General features: G+C 39.4%; 1 protein-coding gene across 2 annotated transcripts in view; it reads right to left on the bottom strand.

Annotated features, from left to right (window-relative positions):
- LOC102473117 (pregnancy zone protein) overlaps positions 1 to 18,894 on the bottom strand; it is a 58,986-nt gene that overhangs the window by 36,551 nt on the left and 3,541 nt on the right. For both annotated transcript variants that reach the window (XM_006164863.3, XM_006164864.3), the window contains exons 4-13: positions 18,837 to 18,889; positions 18,028 to 18,048; positions 17,392 to 17,560; positions 16,172 to 16,256; positions 12,655 to 12,778; positions 10,458 to 10,572; positions 7,707 to 7,816; positions 3,710 to 3,871; positions 2,943 to 3,170; positions 1,160 to 1,223 (exon numbers count right to left, since the gene is read on the bottom strand). In XM_006164863.3, coding sequence (XP_006164925.1) covers positions 1,160 to 1,223; positions 2,943 to 3,170; positions 3,710 to 3,871; positions 7,707 to 7,816; positions 10,458 to 10,572; positions 12,655 to 12,778; positions 16,172 to 16,256; positions 17,392 to 17,560; positions 18,028 to 18,048; positions 18,837 to 18,889 — 1,131 coding nt within the window. The remainder of the gene's footprint in view (positions 1 to 1,159; positions 1,224 to 2,942; positions 3,171 to 3,709; positions 3,872 to 7,706; positions 7,817 to 10,457; positions 10,573 to 12,654; positions 12,779 to 16,171; positions 16,257 to 17,391; positions 17,561 to 18,027; positions 18,049 to 18,836; positions 18,890 to 18,894) is intronic.

Raw genomic sequence — 18,894 nt, 5'->3', positions numbered from 1 at the left:
CTGGGATTTTTGACACCAGCTAACGCTGCAATGAATTGAGATTGTTGAGGATGTTGCATAGGGTTAATGTACTTTGAATGTGGAATAGATGTGAATCTTTGAACATAGAGGGAAGATTGTTGTAACGGAAATAACAGCCACTCAAGACAACCAATCTCCACACCTTTGATCATTACTTTATATAGCAAAAGGCCCTTTGCCGATGTGATTAAATGAAAAACCTCAAGATGTAAAGATTATCCTGGATTCTTGAAATGGGTCCAATGTAATCAGAAGAGTCTTTATAAGAGGAGAAACAGGGAGGTGAGACAGAGATTTGAAGACCGTACAGTCCTGGCTTTGAAGATAAGAGAAGGAACTACCAACCCAGGAAGGTAAGAGACCTCTGGAAGCTAGAAAAGACAAGGAAACAGAGTGCCCCCTGAGCTCCAGAAGGAATGCAGGCTTGCTGACATCTTGGCTTTAGCTCAGTGGGACTTCTGACTTACAGATCGGTGGGAGAGTACATTTGCATGATCTTAAACCAGTAAATTTGTGAATATACTGGCAAATGAAGATAAAGTTCTGTTTTTTCAGTAGTTTTTTGATGGTTTTTTACCTTTTAAAAATATTAAACTTTAGAGACCAGCAGATGGAGTAATGAGTACGTTTCTGGACTCCCATGTAGTAGGCAGTGGTTTGAGTCCTGGACCCAGCAGCATAAAATTTATGCCAGGCGCATGTGCATGGGTGCACAAGATCCTGAGAGGAGAATGGAGAACTGACTGTGGTGTGGCCATCCCCCTGGGGGTGTCTCTCTGTCTTCCTGTCTCTCTGTCTTTCTCTGGTGAGTGCACACATCCTATAGCAAAAATCTCTCCAAAAAAAAAAAAAAAAAGAAAAAAGAACAAAAGCTATGAAAAACTATTTAATTTGTAAGCAAATATATGTTTGAAGAATGAAATTTTAAATATAAGAATGCTATAAAAGGAAGGAAAAATAATGTTCAATAGGTTGAAATGGAGCCATTATGCCATCCTATTTGATGGGCTTCCCAGTCTTTGGCTGTCAGAAGGCTGGTAACCATTTCCTCCGATGTGAACACAGCTCCAACTTGCTTAATTGTTCATGATCTGACAACTTGAAAAGGAGAAGAAAACAAAATCTTGGAAATACTTACTGTCTCCTTGTTTAGCAGACAGCACATGGATTCCTGATTGGGTGATGCTTCCTTTTGCTTTGATCTGAAGACAGAAATATTGTTGTCAAGTATCCATAGTAACCTTACTTTAAAATATTCAAAATAAGTAAAATAAACAACAGTCTTACTACTCCAAACCACAAGTTATTTTTGATCACTGAATTTCCTTTCCAATATTTTTCTATATGTATATTTATATATTTTAAATAACAAATATATAATTTACAGTGTTTCTCTGTTTTTAATATGAACCATTTCTATAAGATATTAATATTTAAAATTTACATATTATTTTAGCAAATACTTTACTTTTCATATTTTTTAAAGATTTTTGTCATAGGGTGCTTGTGCTCACTGAAGAGGAGAGAGACAAAGAGACAGTGAGAGAGAAAGTGAGAAATCACTCCTCGGGGGGATGGCAATGCCACAATCCCTTCTCTTCCATTCTCCTCCTGGAATTTTGGGTGCACATGCACATGGGCCCGGCATGAGTTTCAAGCTGCTGGGTCCAGGACTCGAACTGTAATCAACCATGTGGGAGTCCAGTGCCATAACCACTATGCCAAATGCTGGCCCCTCAACAAGTACTTTAAGCATCTAGTCAATACAAAGTATATATGATTTAGGCAGATAGAAAATACACATAAATATTCTCTATGGTTGCCTCTATTTAGAAAAAACTCAAATATGTAGAGCATTCTCTTTGTGCTAGGCAATAAACTAAATAATTTAATTATTTAATTTGCACAGCAATTTCGCGGACTAGGTATTGATATTATTGCCAGTACTCAGGTGAGCTGATTGACATTTGTCTCTCCCCCCCCTTTTTTTTAAAAGAGGTTTTTGTCTTAGGGTGTGTGTACTTGTCAGAATGAGACAAGAGACAGGGACAGAGACAGAGACAGTGAGAGGGAAAGTGATAAATCATCCCCCAGAGGGGATGGCCATGCCGCAATCCTTTTCCTCTATTCTTCTCCCAGGATCTTGGGCACCCGCGCACATACGCCCGGCTTGATTTCCAAGCCACTAGGTCCAGTACTTGAACTGCAGTTGACCATGCGGTAGTCCAGCAATGTAGCTGATATGCCATCTGCTGGCCCCCTGACATTTCTCTTTACTGAGCAAATTAGAAAAATTACCCAAGATTAAATAACTAGGAAGCAATGGGCTTTCAATTTTTCTACTTTTCCATTAGAATTAAGAAAATGTTACCTAAAGTTCCTATTCAGAATTTTCTACATCTAACTCTTAATTTGTTGAAGTGATTTATTGGGTTGTCAGGAAAGTCATGATGCATTTTTCCATAGAAAAGTCACAGAAACTTCATGACTTACTTGGCGACCTACACTAGTCATGCACTTTGTAAACGATTTATAATTGAGTATTTTCCCTGACCATTGTCTATAACTACTTTTATTTTCTTTTGACTAAGTCCTTGGTTCTTGACTGTTGCTTATTTATGTAGTGAATTCTAAGAAACACATTGTCTCTGACTAACAGAGTTTTTCTTCCTAGGCTCACTCTTCTCCCATTCAAGATTTGTCATTGGAACTCAGCGAGGGAAAAAAAAAAAACCTTGAAACTTTCAGTTGTGGCCACAATATAGACAAGAAATTAAAACATTAATAATTTGTTAGAAAGGAATTGTCTTCAAGAATAACCCCCTCCCCCCCATTAATAGTTTTATCTTCTAGAAAGCATTTGATGGGAACCCATTGGAGTCTGTACAATTAGAAAGTGTTACAGTGGCTCTTACTCTTACCAGATAATAGAAGGTTATCTCTTTTTCATCCTTCAGAATCTGTCCATTCAGAATGTAGTGTGCCCGGATCTTCTGGGTTTGTCCACAGGTTAAAGTGCCAACGGGAGCTTCAAGGCTAACATAACTCTTGCTCGGGGAATAAATATGCTTTGCGGTATGGTGTGCTTCTGTGTGAAATTCATCCATCCACGTGTTATCATAACAGTTAGAGTTCTGCTTGTAACTGACCTAAGGAAGAATAAATGGACTATTGTTTTACATATTAATAACACATATTATGGCACCAGGTGAGAAGGCTGCTTTCCCAAATACAACATAATCTACTTTCTCTCAAGATTATTTAAGTTTACAAGGCATGATTCAGTGGATCATATCTCCTCTGCAATCAAGACTTTTTCTAACATCCTTGTGGCTATAAATTGCCCAGGAACATCTGAATATTCAATGCAAAGCAAAACAAAGAGTATGTCAAAGAAACCAAGCAAAAGCTAACTTGTATTAGATTATAAATACATTAAAATGTTCAAGGTAACACCAAGATTTATTCAGTGTCTCTCAAAACCAGACCATGTTGAAAATGGTATCTAAAAGTTTTGGACAGAGAATGTTGTGCTGCATATAACTTTTGGTCTCCACATGGATTCATTTGTATTTTACTCTTTATCAACTTGGCTTTTTCTCTGGAGTTCACATGAATCTCACGTATCCTTAAATTACATGACTCTAAGGCTTTCCGTCTTTTTAGTTTCATTCACCCTTCCACTTACCGTAACTGTAATGGAAGAAGCTGTGAAGTTGGTGGTGTCAATAGAAAAGTCCACTAAACCGTGCTCATTAGTAAGAAAAACTAATGGGTGGGGAATTACATCCACGCTGACCGATATAGGTTTTTTAGGGATTGGCTGATCCTTCTCATTAACAAGAAGAACCTAAAAACATGAAAACGATAGCCAGTAACACGTGTCAGTTAGCAATAACGTCTCCACTCCTCGTCATATTCACTTCTTTATCTCTTCTTGGCCACGCCCTTCATCTACCTAAGAATCTGAAAATAAGACTTGTTTCTGAATCTAAGCTATGATTTTTCTTTTCTATATTTAAAAATAATTTTGAAAGTCGGATGGTATTTTTTATTACTATTGTTTTTTTTGTAAATAATTATTTATTTTATTTATTCATTCATTAATTTTTTGGTTTGACCAGAGAGCGACAGAGGGTAACAGTGAGAAAGAAAGGAAGTGAGAAAGTAAGTCACCAGATTCAGGACTTGAACCCTGGTTGGCCATGTGGGAGTGTCCAGAGCCTTAACCACCACATCACCTGCTGGTCCCCTTTTATTACTATTGTTAATTGACAAATCATGATCATATGCATTTCTGGGGTACACTATGATTTTCAAAATTAATTTTTTAATAAACTTTCAAGTTCATTTATTTATTTCATAAGAGAACAGGAGAGAGAGATGGGGATTCCCTAGTAAGCTCCCACCTTAGCACGAGTCTCCACACAGCCTTTGAGCCAGGGAGGGTCTCAGGGGCACCTGTGGGCACACCAGGTCTTCACATATAGCTGGTGTCACACGGAGGTGCCCTACTGCCTAGTGCTGTGATAGGCCACACGGGGATTTTCTAATACGCATATGTAATGTGAAATGATTAAATCTAGCTAGTGAACACGGTCACCACCTCTCTTGTTTATCTTTTTTTTATGGTGACATCTTTGAAATTTTACTAAGTTATTCTGAGATATACAACACATTATTTTCTGTGCTCACGCTGTTGTGCAATAGATCTCAAAATCTTTCTTCATTTCTATTTAGGTATCTCGTGGGCCCCCAGATAGAGAATATTTGAAGTGGATCTTGCAGTCACCTTCCGAAACTTTCTTTCCCTCCTGGGTTCCCTATTTCAGTGGATGGTGCTTCTGTGAATCCAGTAGTTTATAGGGGAATACTGAGGACCTTTTTCAAGTTCTTTCATTGTCTTTATTTAATTCATTGCCAAGGGTCGTCTCTCTGTGTGGCAGGTATCTTTTATCCTATCTGTAGACTCAAGGGAGAGATGGCCAGTTTGTGACTGGGGACCTCTTTGAGCAGGTTGGGGCCACATGTGCTCAGGATCTGAGCTGGCTGAGCTGGGGGTGGATCCTGGTGTCAGGACCGTAGGGAGGGCTGAGTCTCAGTCTCCCTCTCTATGGCTCTTTTTGTTTCTGTCTCATCCATGGAATAAATGTTAGGTCATTGGAAAAGTCATGATGTGTTTTTCTATGCAAAAGTGCATCAAGACTTTTCTGATGACCCAATGTAATAAAAAAATTGTTTAAAAAACCAAAATATTATTTTTCTCCTGGTTCCCAATACCTTTCTGCCTCACCCTTGCTCCAAACCATGCACCGTACAGCATAAACTAATCTGATCATGCTACTCTCCTTAATTTCAGTCACTTCTCAATCCATAATTTTTTCTAATGGATTTTTTTTGCTATAGGGTGCATGGGTTCACTTGCGAGACAGGGGGAAACAGAGAGAAAGAGAGAAATCATCTCCCAAGAGGGATGATCGTGCCTCAATCCCTCCTCCTCTTGGGGTTTTGAGCATGCACACACATGTGCGCAGCATGAGTTTCAAGTCTCTGGGTCTAGGTTAGGTCATTGGAAAAGTCATGATGTGTTTTTCTATGCAAAAGTGCATCAAGACTTTTCTGATGACCCAATGTAATAAAAAAATTGTTTAAAAAACCAAAATATTATTTTTCTCCTGGTTCCCAATACCTTTCTGCCTCACCCTTGCTCCAAACCATGCACCGTACAGCATAAACTAATCTGATCATGCTACTCTCCTTAATTTCAGTCACTTCTCAATCCATAATTTTTTCTAATGGATTTTTTTTGCTATAGGGTGCATGGGTTCACTTGCGAGACAGGGGGAAACAGAGAGAAAGAGAGAAATCATCTCCCAAGAGGGATGATCGTGCCTCAATCCCTCCTCCTCTTGGGGTTTTGAGCATGCACACACATGTGCGCAGCATGAGTTTCAAGTCTCTGGGTCTAGGACTCGAACTGTAGTCAGCCACGTGGAATCCGGCAATGTAACCATTGCTCCATCTGTTGGTCCTTCAGCTCACAATTCTAATTTCCTGAAAGGCTTTCATATCTGTCCCAGCTCACCTACCCTCATCCAGTTCTGTTCTACATTTTCTTTTAGTTGCCATCACACTAGGAAACCTTTACTTCTTTGTTATGAAAAGATGTTGGGTGCCAGGGCCTTGGTCATTCTGTCTCCTAGCTTCAATTTCTTGCCAAGCCACACCCATCCTTCAAGTTGTCAGCTTTCTCATGATCGCGCTACCTGAAATGGCCTTACCAAATTTTATACTAATTCATTTCTTGTCAACTTGATAAGAAACATTGGAATAAGTGAAGGAAATACAAGATTAAATATAGAATATTAGATTTAAAATTTAAAATATAAAATGAAAAAGTGCCTTTAAGCTGTCAAGTCAAGGTTAGTCACTACAAAAAAAGAAAAAAAATTAAGGATGCCCACAAATCTTCTATCTCTCACATAAAAACAATTTGATAATGTACTAAATGAGATTATCAGGCTCGATATTACTTATAACAAGTTTTGAAGCTGCAAAAAAAAAAAACGTTTTAAAATTGTCAGTAATAAAAACAATTCAGAGACAATGGCCTGCAGGAGGCATGGTGGTTAACCGTGCTGGACTCCCACATGCTCCATCATGGTTCAAGTCTAGGTCCTGTTGGCTTTTTTTCTCACTTTCCCACAATCTCTCTCTGTCCCTCTGTGGTCAAATTAAAATAAAATAAATAAATAAGTAAACAAAGTTGGATAAAATAATTCTTTAAGAGAAAACAATTCAACCACTTATAGGAAAGAGTATCTTTTTAAAAATACTTATTCTTATCAATAAGCAATAATTTGTATTCAGAGAGAACAATAGGATCTTTCCATATAAAATTATAGTGCACAATGATTAAATCAGGGTAATTAGCATGTCCTTCATCTTAGCCATGTAAAATTATTTTTTTTAGTTACTCTGAGACAAACAGTAGGTTATTGTCAACTATACTCTCCCCATATAACACTAGAAATTATGCCTTTATCTATCCATAATTTTGTTTCCATTATTCAACACCTTTTTTAATCCTCTCATCCTCCAAAAAATATCTTTCTATTCTTTCTATAGAAAATTCTATTATAATAGCAACATAAAAAGGTAATTGAAGAGTATGCATCCAAACTATACAGCAAATTATTACAGAGGTATGTTAGAAAATTAATTAATAAAAATATGCTTTGGTTTCCTGGATTTTGTGATTATATTTGTTTTTCTTTTTTTTCCTTTTCTTTTTGAGAGGTTTTCGCTATAGGGTGCCTGCGCTCACCAGACAGAGAGAGACAGAGAGGCAGAAAGCGAGAAATCACCCTCCAGGGGGGATGGCCACACCGCAATCCCTTCTCCTCCATTCTCCTCTCAGGATCTTGGGCACGAACGCAAACGCGCCTGGCATGAATTTTAAGCCACTGGGTCCCGCGGTTGACTATGTGGGAGTCCAGCGACATAGCCATTACGCTAACTGCTGGTCCCTATATTTGTTTTTTAAATTTGAAATTTTCTATAATTTGTTTATATTTATTCTAAATGTTCTTTTTTATAATACATTTTTCAGTTTTTTAGTTTAAAATGCACTTCCTTAAATGCCTCATGTCCCAAATTATGATTATGCTGAATAGACATTTTACCTGTCCAAAGAAAGGAAGTCCACGTCTGTAATGAGAATCTGCTTTAGTAAATTTCAATGTGCTTAAGGTATTTGTGATCCGAATTAATCCATGCCCAGTCAATTCCAATCCTAAAAAAGAAACAAATGAAGTTTCACTGCTCTATATATTCAAAACTCACCTCCTACCTTCCTCCCAGTTTCAGTTCCTCATAACAAAATACCATTCATATTCTTTTCTTTTTCTTCCCTTAGTTTCTTCCACTTATCATATAGAACTATGTGACAAGTAGTTTGATATTAGCTTCAACTTCATATAAAAATTATTGCTATCCATAATCCTAATTCCTCTGGTTTGCAAGTATTCCACTTGGTTCACCTACGGTTTTGATAAAGTTCTCATCCCCTCTGTGATCTCGTTCCATCTTTGTTTCTGTCTCTCGCACATGCTTGCTTTCCTCCTACAACTTTTTGCACGCAATTAGATGCTTCATATTCACAATGGCCTAAAAATGTGTTCGAATCTCTACCACAGACTATGTCTCCTGCAAGACTTCATTGTAGGGTTTATCCAAAGTACAACCATCACCCGGTGCTTTTCCATTCAATGAAGCATAGTATGGAACATGGTCTCATCATTTAGAACACCATGCTACCAAGGTCTAGAATATTCCTGGCTTGCCCCCCCTCCCCCATACACAGTAGTCTTCTCATCTCAGACTTACATGAATTCTTGGTAGTACTTCATACATAAGTACCACTGAAACTCCTCCTTCTCCCTGTCCTGTGGCTTCTGCTTGATCTCACTGACTTCTTTGCTACTGTCTCTCCTACATGCAGTTGTATCTGCTCGTGGGCTCCATCTTTGTCCTCCATTTAACACTGCTAAGTGAGGTCAGTTGCAGGCCAATTACACTCACTTTTAGGAGGGCATGGATACAATGGGAGCTGGGAGAGTTCCTTTTATTTATTTATTGTTTTTACTATAGAGCACATGTACTCGCTGGAAAGAGACAGAGACAGAGACATAGAGGGAAAGTGAGAAAATCCATCCCTTGGGGATAGTTGGGGGTGTGAGTGGGGGATAGATGGCCATGATGCAATCTCTTTTTCTCTGTTCTCTTCTTGAGATTTTGGGCATTCACACACATGTGCCCTGTGAGATTTTCAAGCTATTAGGTCCTGGACTGTAACCATGGGGTCGGCTATGGGCTATCCAGCACCCCGAACTCCATGCTGTCTGCTGGCCCAGGAGCTTTCATTTTTATAGATTTTGCTCTGCCTTTTATAAAATATCAGTCTACTAAGTCCACTTCTTTTATTTTTTTAGCGATGTTTTCTATGGGGGGAGTGTACTTGCTGTGCTCAAGCATCCCTCCTCCTCTACTTTCTTCCTGGGTTTCTGGGCACACACGCACTGAAGCCCAGCATGAGTTTCAAGCCATAGGTCTGGAACATGAACCTGGGTCAGCTACTTGGGAGTCCAGCATCTTAATCACTATGCCACCTGCTTGCCCTTCTACTTCCTTTTTTTTTTTTTTTTTGCCATTGGGGGCATATTTTTGCTATAGGGTGCATATGCTCCCCAGACAGAGAGAGACAGAGAGACAGAAAGCGAGAAGTCACCCCCAGTGGAGATGGCCACGCTGCAATCCATTCTCCTCTCGGGATCTTGGGCACACACGCACACGCACCCGGTGTGAGTTTTAAGCCACCGGGTCCGGGACACGAACCACGGTCGACTACATGGGAGTCCAGCGGCATAGTCATTACGCTAACTGCTGGTCCCTCCACTTCCTTTTTTGATGTTCCAAATTATAAGTAATTATTTTTAATGCATTCTCATCATACTAGGTCTTTTTCATCTCCTAGTCTTTGTTAATGGCAATTTCTTCTCTCAGTCCTCAAATTTGGAATTTTAAGATTCACCTTTGAATAATCTGATGTATCACATTGTAACAAATTTTTTTATTTAGTCTGCCCTCTTCATATTTGCTAGATTATCTATTAAAATATTGATTTATGGGGATCAGCAGGTGGTGTGGTGGTCAAAGCACTGGACTCCACATGGCTAACTGCAGTTCAAGTCCTGGACCCAGTAGCTTGAAACTCAGACAAGGTACGTGTGTGTTTGCCCAAAGTCCCAAGGGCAGAATGAAGAAGATGTGGTGTGGCCATACCTGCTGGGTGGTGATTTCTCTCTTTCTGTCTTTCTGTCTCCCTCTGTCTCTCCAGTGAGTACCTGTACCCTATAGCAAAACTCTCAGAGGAAAAAAAAAATTATGTAGGTCACTATGCTCTTCAAGCAATTGAAGGTATTCAGTGCTCTTCGGAATAAAATCTAAACTTTTTAGTGTATGATTTACTTTCTTCCACAGCTTAGTTCTAGCCTACATTTTCAAATTCTGAGACTAAACACATTTTTATGCTTATTATGTTATCATTAATGCTCACCATGCATGCCCTTAATCCTTCCAATATTCCATTCTGTACAAACCAGTCCAAAGGCCACTTTCTCTGCAAAGCCTTCTTCTATCTCGATGTTAGAATGAGTTACCTGTCTTTGTACTCATGTGGCCCTTAGTTTTTACATCCTTGCAGAAATTTTATTGTGGTTATATACACACATACTGTTTTTATGTTTTAGAGGCCTAATTCCTTAAGAACAGGGACCATGTCATTTTCATAACCTACAGAATCTATAAAGTGTTTCCATGGAAGGTAGTTTGCTAAATGTGTGTTGTATTAATAAATGTCTAAAAATAACACAAACCTGTTCCCTCCTCCTTGACCTTGGCTTCCACTTGTATTGTCATGTCATATCCTTTTTGTTTTAGCTGATATGCTTTAGCCTTTATGACTTTTGTGAAACATCCTTTGTTGTCTGCCTGAAGACAAAAGGAGAGAATTGATGAGTTCTCTGATGTGCAACTAAAAAATTAGTTATCAATCTAAAGAAATTTTTATTGGCCATGCAAAACAATTTTATAGATATTCTGATCATTGTTTGTTGCTTATTCTTCCTCAAGACCAAGGATGACATAAAGTTTCTTCACTCATTATTGAATTAGTCATTACCAATTTTTTCCTTCTCTCCTCTCTTCTGAAAACTGATCCCGTTTTTGCATATTAGCCTTCCTTAAGTTCCCAAATGTGTCGTGGCATTTTGTAATTCTTTTTGCTTGTGTTCATCAAGTGATAATTCCTCTTTCCCCATTCTCACTTTGGCTAAGAGTTACTGACTCATCAAAACTCAGTTCAGATATAATATCTAAAAACGCTTCTGTAATCAAGTCCACCTGAAAATCAGCTGAGGAATATATGTTCTTAACTGCATTTCCCCAAAGTCTAGGACATTAGTAACATATACTTTCGTTGAATAGATGAATCCTTGTTACCAGTTTATCAGAGTAGTTGTGATCCATGTTTTAACAAAGATTTGCTTTCATTTTGAAGTTATTTACATAAACAATGCACAAAAATTTAATCATATTTCATTTACTTATATATAGATGCCATGACTTACTTGAAAATAAAAGTTAATTTTAATCTTTGTGATATATTAAAGGTTCGGCAGCTGGATTCCTCTCATGTTTATTTTGTTTATCAAGGTTTTTCTCGATGTTTGTCACATATTCATCACTCTTGCCTTTCATTGCTTTGCTCTCTGCAGCCTCAACAACTTTCTTTTGCGTACTCTCACAGTGCCACACCCTGGACTTTTACACACTCTTCCTCTAAAATGATTGATTCGGTCATTTCTTTTTAATATGACATATGCTACTTTGGGCTGTCTCCCTTGATCTATTACATATCTTTGCTGATGTAACTGGAGCCTGTGGTCCCTGGTCCTTCTGTATTTTCTCTTCCTTAACCTTATGCTGATTTAATTATTTCATGTGAAGTTTAGATTCTATGTCATCTGATTCTCCTTCCAAGGAAATTCCTTCTTTTTTTTTTTTTGTTATAGGGCATGTATGCTATCTGGAGGCAGACAAAGAGACATAGAGAGAGGGAAAGTGAGAAACTAACCCCCCCTCCAGGTGGATGGTTACACTGCAATCCTTTCTCCTCCATTCTCCTCTTGGGTTTAGGCATGCATGCACATGCACCTGACATGTATTTTTTCAAGTTGCCTGGTTGGGACTCAAACCAAGCAGTTGATCATATGGGATCCAGATGCCTTAGTCTCTGCACCATTTACTGGTCCCCAAACCTAATTATATTTAAATAACATTTTTGCAGGTACTAGCAAGTGGTGTGGTGATTAAGGCGCTGGACACTCCCACATGACTGACCATGGTTCAAGTCCTGGACCTGGTGGCTTGCTTTCTCACTTGCCCTCTCTCTCTGTCTCTCTCTGGTCAAATTAAAATAAATGAGTGAATAAATGCAATTAAATAAATAAAGAACTTTTTATTTCTTCCATAGGATGCATGCAGTCACTGAAGAGAGAGACACAAAGACACAGAGAGAGAGAGAGAAAATGAGAAGTCACCCTGTCCCAAGAGAGATGGCTATGCCACAGTCCTGTCTCCTCTGGGGATTTTGGGCACACTATGCACATACACCCGAAATGATTTTCAAGCCACTGGGTCCAGGACTCAAACTGTAGTCACCATGTGAGACGCCACCAACCCACTTCTTGACACTACTTTCTTCTATTATCTGTCTGATGAAAGCAAACTTTGAAAAATTCCATGTCCTTTTTATGCTCTCATACCTGGCATGTAGGTTGCTGTTGGAAGGAAATTACAAAACTGGACAAATGAATTCCACTATAAATTTATGAGCCCCACCCTTAAACGGGCCCCTAATACTGCCAGGCAATCTTACGATTTTTGTCTTACCCCTCAATTCCCTTGATGACTATTTCAAGCCCAATTTTCGATCGTGTTGTAGTCACTATTGCAGTCTGTGAGCAAGCAATACCAGGTATTGGTTCTGTGAGGAGAGTGGTTTCCACATACCTGTTGACTGAATTCGTCACAGATATCTTGTGCATATTTGCTATGACAGGCGGAATGAAATCGTAAATGCTTTCTGCATACAGTCATTGTCACCAGACCAGAGACAGGCTTTCCATATGTGTACCTGCAACAATGAAGTGGCCATACAAAAAGATATTTATTAATAATATAAATAGTATTATTAAAGAATAATTTAAATAGTAATAATTTAAATGGTGTCATTAAAACATCTACTTATAGATGTTTCTTTACCTTATTTGACCTATTTGTATAGCATTCTTACTAATCTACAGCAATTATATCACTTTCCATAACATTTGCAAAAGCTTTAGAAACACTTATTCTGAGAGACTATGTCATAATTACCTAAGTGGGAACAAACCTAGAAGAGAAAGTCATGAATCCTTTTAAAATACCTCCAATGGAAGATTACCACCCTAATTTTCTCCTTCTCAATTGAAGCTTTATCATAAGACTTACCTATTTTCTTCTTTTTCTTTTATGATTAGCTTATGATTCTAGCTTTGACAACATCTATTTTGTTTTAGGGCAAAAAACTTAAGAATATGTAAACAGTTTATTTTTTTTAATTATTGATTTTAATTTTTATTTATTCATTCATTCTTTTTCTTTTTTCTTTTTTTTTTTTAATTTGAACAGAGAAAGACACACAGAGAGAGAGAGAGGGAAAGTGAGAAAGCAAGGCATCTGGTCTGGGACTCGAACTGTGGTCAGTCATGTGGGAGTGCCCAGCACCCTAACCACCATGCCACCTGCTGGCCCCTAAACAGTTTATTTCTAAGCCCTCCCTACTTTGTACGTATTTTAAGAGGATACACAAGGGAACCTGCAGTTAGCATAATGGCTATGTTGCTGGACTCCCACATAGTCGACCGCAGTTCGGGTCCTGGACCCGGTTGCTTAAAACTCACGCCGGGCGCATGTGCATGCGTGCCCAAGATCCCGAGAGGAGAATGGAGGAGAAGGGATTGTGGTGTGACCATCCCCCATGGGGGGGATTTCTCTCTTTCTGTCTCTATGACTCTGTCTGTCTGGCGAGCGCACACGCCCTATAGTGAAAATCTCTCAAAAAAAAAAAAAAAAAAAAAAAAAAAAAGAGGACACACAAGAAGTTAGATCAGAAAGCAATAGCTATAAAACAAAAATGTTACGTATAAATATTAAGTCATCAGGAAAGTCATGACATATTTTTTCTTTTTTTTTCTATGCAAAAATGTATCATGACTCTCCTGACAACCCAATAGTATCATAATTACTGAGTTTGAGGGACCAGCAGTTAGCGTAATGGCTATGTCGCTGGACTCCCATGTAGTCAACCACGGTTCGTGTCCTGGACCCAGTGGATTAAAACTCACGCTAGGTGCGTGTGTGTCCATGCCCAAGATCCCGAGAGGAGAATGGAGGAGAAGGGATTGCGGCATGGCCATCCACCCTGGGGGGTGATCTCTCGCTTTCTGTCTCTCTGTCTCTCTCTGTCTGGCAAGCGCATGCGCCCTATAGCAAAATCCTCTCCCCCCCCCAAAAAAAATTACTCAGTTTGATTCTGTCAAAAATAATGGAAGGATGTGATGTAAAGCCAATATTAATGACTGTTTTTGCAAGCGTGCTGTGTGGACCACCTAGGCTGAAATGACCTGGGATATATACTGAGATGCAGATTGCTGAATATTGGCTCAGAATTGTGATTAGACTCCCTGGGGGTGGGGCTAGGAATTCTACACCTTAACTAAGCATCCCATAGATCCTGATGCACTTTGGAGTTTGAGATATATTGCCTTTGCTCAACTGCTAGGTAGGTAAGGTGTAGTCTCAGTATGCCAAATTTCACTTTCTCTATATCCTTCTCCCAATCCCTATAAATGCTGATAAATAATAAATTATTGACTAAATCTCAATTACTTTTTGAATCTTATCTTTAAATCTCAATTGAGAAGTTCCCTCGGGTGAAATATCTAGAGCATCAAGCCTCATAAGAGAATGAAAATGCATTTCTCATGCTCTTTTCAAAAGCAAGAGGGAAGATTTCTTTCTTCTGTGCATGTGGAGGACCCTCTAGAGTATGAAAAGGCAATTGTGGAAGATGTAACTATACTCTGCATATTTAGTTCTACCACGTGGATCCAGGATTTGAGGTACAGCATGTGCTTCCAAATGATTTTCCTGTCTGTCTATAGTTTAAGAAATGGGAAGCACAAAGAAAATGGGGTAATAGGACACAGGATAACACAGAAGTTGGGCACATGAGCTCCAGAGTTGAGCGGCCCATGTTCAGTTTAGCACAGGGTCTGGGATGTATGATATGCTTCATAAAGCTAGATATATTTTTTAAATAATTATTTTATTTAACTTTATTTATTTATTTTAATTTGACCAGGGAGGGACAGTACGAGAGAGAGAAGAAGTGAGAAAGCAAGCCCCCAGGTCCGGAATCAAACCGTGGTCAGCCGTGTGGGAGTCCAGTGCCTTTAACCACCATACCACCTGCTGGCTTCAAGCTAGATGTATTTATTTTTTTAATTGGAGAGGGTTTTTTTTTTTTTGCTATAGGGTGCGTGAACTCTCCAGACAGAGAGAGACAGAGAGATATAAAGTGAAAAATCATCCCCCAGGGGGATGGCCACACCACAGTCCCTTCTCCTCCATTCTCCTCTCGGGATCTTGGGCACTCACCCATACGTGCCTGGTGTGAGTTTAAGCCACCAGGTCCGGGACTTGAACCGCGGTCGACTACATGGGATTCCAGTGACATAGCCATTATGCCAACTGCTGGTCCCAAAGCTAGATATATTTTTAAGACAGGATATTACCATGTTATGATCCTCCTGCCTCAGACTTCCTGAGGTAAAATTTTCATGCCACCAAGCCTGGGTTCATCTGCTCATCTATCTAAACAGGATCTTGGCATATTTTCCAAGCGAGTCTGGAGTTCATGATTCTCTTTCTTCAGCCTCTTTATCTCTGCACCTGTTTTAGGTTAGACCGGGAATTGAACCTGTGCTTCCCATGTGGTCCCAGACTGCAGAGCACAGCATCTTAGCAATGGGTGATGTTGTGGCTGAACCTAAATGTAGATTTTTTTTTTTTTAAACTGAAGAAGCCCTGTAGGACGTGGTGAAGAGTTCAAGGTCTAGAGCCAGACTGTTGAATTTAAATTCCGATCTGCCACTTCCTATCTACAATAATATATGCATGGTTTTCTTCTCTAGGCTATAGTTTCTTTACTGTAAACTGAGGGTAATAATTATCTCATAGGGTTAGTGTAAAACAAAGAAGTTGTAAGTAAGGGCACTAAGAACATCAGTGCATTTTAAATGTCTAGTCGATTTTATTCGTAGAAGTGTCATGTGCTACCACCCCTGTCCTCCAGTGGGAGCTTAGGCAAGAAGGAAAGAGAGCTATTCCTGCCCTAAAATACTGCCAAGTCTCGTAACTGATATTTACAGAACATCCCCCCAAACGGAGTGTGAAATAGAAATGACGAAAAATGCCAACTCACAAGCCACAGATGGTTACTGGAAAGTCTTCATCTAGAAAACCAATGGTCTTGGGTGCTTTTACTTGGACCTCAAATTTGGGTAAAACTGTTTGCAATAGAGGAAAAACAAAAGAGGTGAGAGTGGGCAGGAGAACCTGTAGAGGTTAGCAATGGATTCAGCTGCAGAACGTTAGAACACCGGACCACACAGAATGACTTCAGGCCTGGCAGGAGCACCAAGGATGATACTGAGATTGCAATCTATTACCATGTGTGTTTTGTATGCTAAGTTAGCTTGGCTAAGCTGCTACTGCATTTCCTGCTGTCGTCTGAATTTTCACGAGATTTCAAAGGTAGAAGGAAAGCAGCACTATTAGACTCCGAAGATCATTCTAGTTATACATGTGGTAACAGAGGGGCCAATAGATTCAGGTTTATCCTTTCTCTTTTCTTGTCTGTGCTCTGCTGACTAATGTGTCTCAGACGCCCCACCAGATGCCTGGCTATGGGTTTGTTGAAGCAGGGATGCTATGGAGAGGTCTCAGACTTCCTGGGTTCTTCCATCAGCTCTGCATGGTTCCCTTGAACAGCTGAGGTGCCTGGCTTCCCAGATCCTCGGCAAGCCTTTAGTCATCCATCTCTACTCATGCTTCAGAGCTGGTTGGGAATGTTTTCTTGATATGTCAACTGACAGACTTTACTTTGCCAGCCTCTCCCCTTGTGTAAGTAATATTTTTATATTTTGTGATTCTTACGGCCGTTCTGGTAAGTTTTGAGAGTCACATTTTGTGATGGGACTCCTTGGCCGTGGCATGAGGTATTTAATTTACACTAGAAAATCCACATATCTGGTAACTAGTAAGTGGCTTCAATGTCTGATCACTACCATTAGAGGTATAGGCTATAGACAACCATGAGATAATTCAGGAAATACCTTCAGTTATAAGATATAGACAGACGGATACGCAGTGTGCAGATGACACAACGTATGGGTTAACTAAGGACCTATTTCTAGTACTGACGTGCCCATTTGTAAAATGGAATACCGATCGTATCTGCCTCATGAGGTTGTTGTAAGGACTAAATGAGATCTTGCCTGAAAAGCGCATATCCAGGTAAATAAAAAGCTTGCTAATCTTCAATTAGGATATGTTAGATCTTTGCTTACTATCTACGTGTAAAAATGATCCACCCTTAAAACCTCTAACGTCGTAAATACCTCATAAGCATTACATGCTTACCGTACTCCTTCACCTCAAAGGAGTGCTCTTCTCTTTTCCCTGACTTTTGCTGCAGTATGATCTTGTAGGAACCTAGACTGGGCTCCATTGAGAGTGGGAAAGAGAGCTGGCTGAGCCCCGACTGCAATTCGTGATTTCGCCATTGGAAAATGCGGTTCCTCTTGGGATCCTAAAGGTAAAAGTATTATGAGTTTACAGAAGCCGTTGAAACAAACACCTGTGAGGACGTGGGCAGCTTTTCAGGTCAGAATGCCATGGGGAGTTGTGTAATAGATGGTTAATAAGTTGGCACCAGATGCACTAGCAAAGTTTTCTAGGAATTCTAAACTGGAAAAAAGGACAATATGTTTACTAGCTATGAGATATTGCAGATGACATTTTATGCTGGTACCTCTTTTTGATATTAGGCAAACCTATTTCGACCAGAAATATGGGAAGAGTCGCTAAGTGATACCATCTCAAGGAATTTGGTCCTTCATTTGCATCTTATCCAGGTCTCTAAAGAATCTGAGGCACACAGGGAAGATAGTATTTGCTTAGCTTTGGTGACGTGGTGAGGGAAGGAAGGAGAGAGGTGATTTCATGTAACCTGTGGTGCGTCCTCATTCCAAAAGAGACATGCAGCATACCACCTACCTCAATAAAAATGATTGGGAACTGAAAAAAAAGAAAAAGAAAGTATGAGTGTGTGAAAGAATTTAGAAAGAGAATACAATGACATCAGCAGTGAGTCTATATTTCTTGCCAAACAAGGAGATTTCCCATGTTTGTTCAGAGCACTATAGATATTTACTCTGGGATATACAGCTCTTAAACATTCATGACTTCCTGGGGCCAGCAGATGGCGTAGTGGTTATGTTGCCAGGTGGCCAACTGTAGCATAAGTCCTGGACCCATTGCTTGAAAATCACGTCCACAGTGTGTGTACATGCCCAAGATTCTGGGAGGAGAAGGGATTGTGGTGTGGCCATCTGCCCTGGTGGGGATTTCTCACTTTCTCTCTCACTGTCTCTCTGTGTCTCTCTCTCTCTCTCTGAACCCAAGTGCCCTAAGGCAAAAGCCTCTTTAAAAAAAAAAAAAATGAATCATGACTTGCCTTTTGTGAAAAACACACAATCAAGAAAACCTATTCAGATAAAATAGGTTTTTACTAAGTTTATTATTGTTTTGCAGGTGAGATTTGTTCCACAGATGAGAGTTAAGAAAGAAATCAAATGCACTCTTGTTTCATACAAATAACTGCAACCTTAACAGTGTTTCATTTATCTAAAGAATGCAGTTGAACCGTTTCAATGCCTACTTCCTTTATTCTTCTAGATGCTGCTTTCCTGAGATCTTTCTGTGGAAGATTGAAGTATCTCTTATAGTGTTCTCAAGTTTTCCTGAAAAATAGCCACCCATTTTTGCCTGTGTCTCCTAAACTTACTCACTATTACGAGACTCACCGTTTCATCCAAAGGGTGAAAATTGACATCCACGTGGACAATGCGGAATCTCACTGAA

This window comes from Tupaia chinensis, unplaced genomic scaffold, assembly GCF_000334495.1.
Source record: "Tupaia chinensis unplaced genomic scaffold, TupChi_1.0 Scaffold143747_1, whole genome shotgun sequence".
NCBI lineage: Eukaryota > Metazoa > Chordata > Mammalia > Scandentia > Tupaiidae > Tupaia > Tupaia belangeri.
This window is presented reverse-complemented; position numbering and strand designations above follow the sequence as displayed.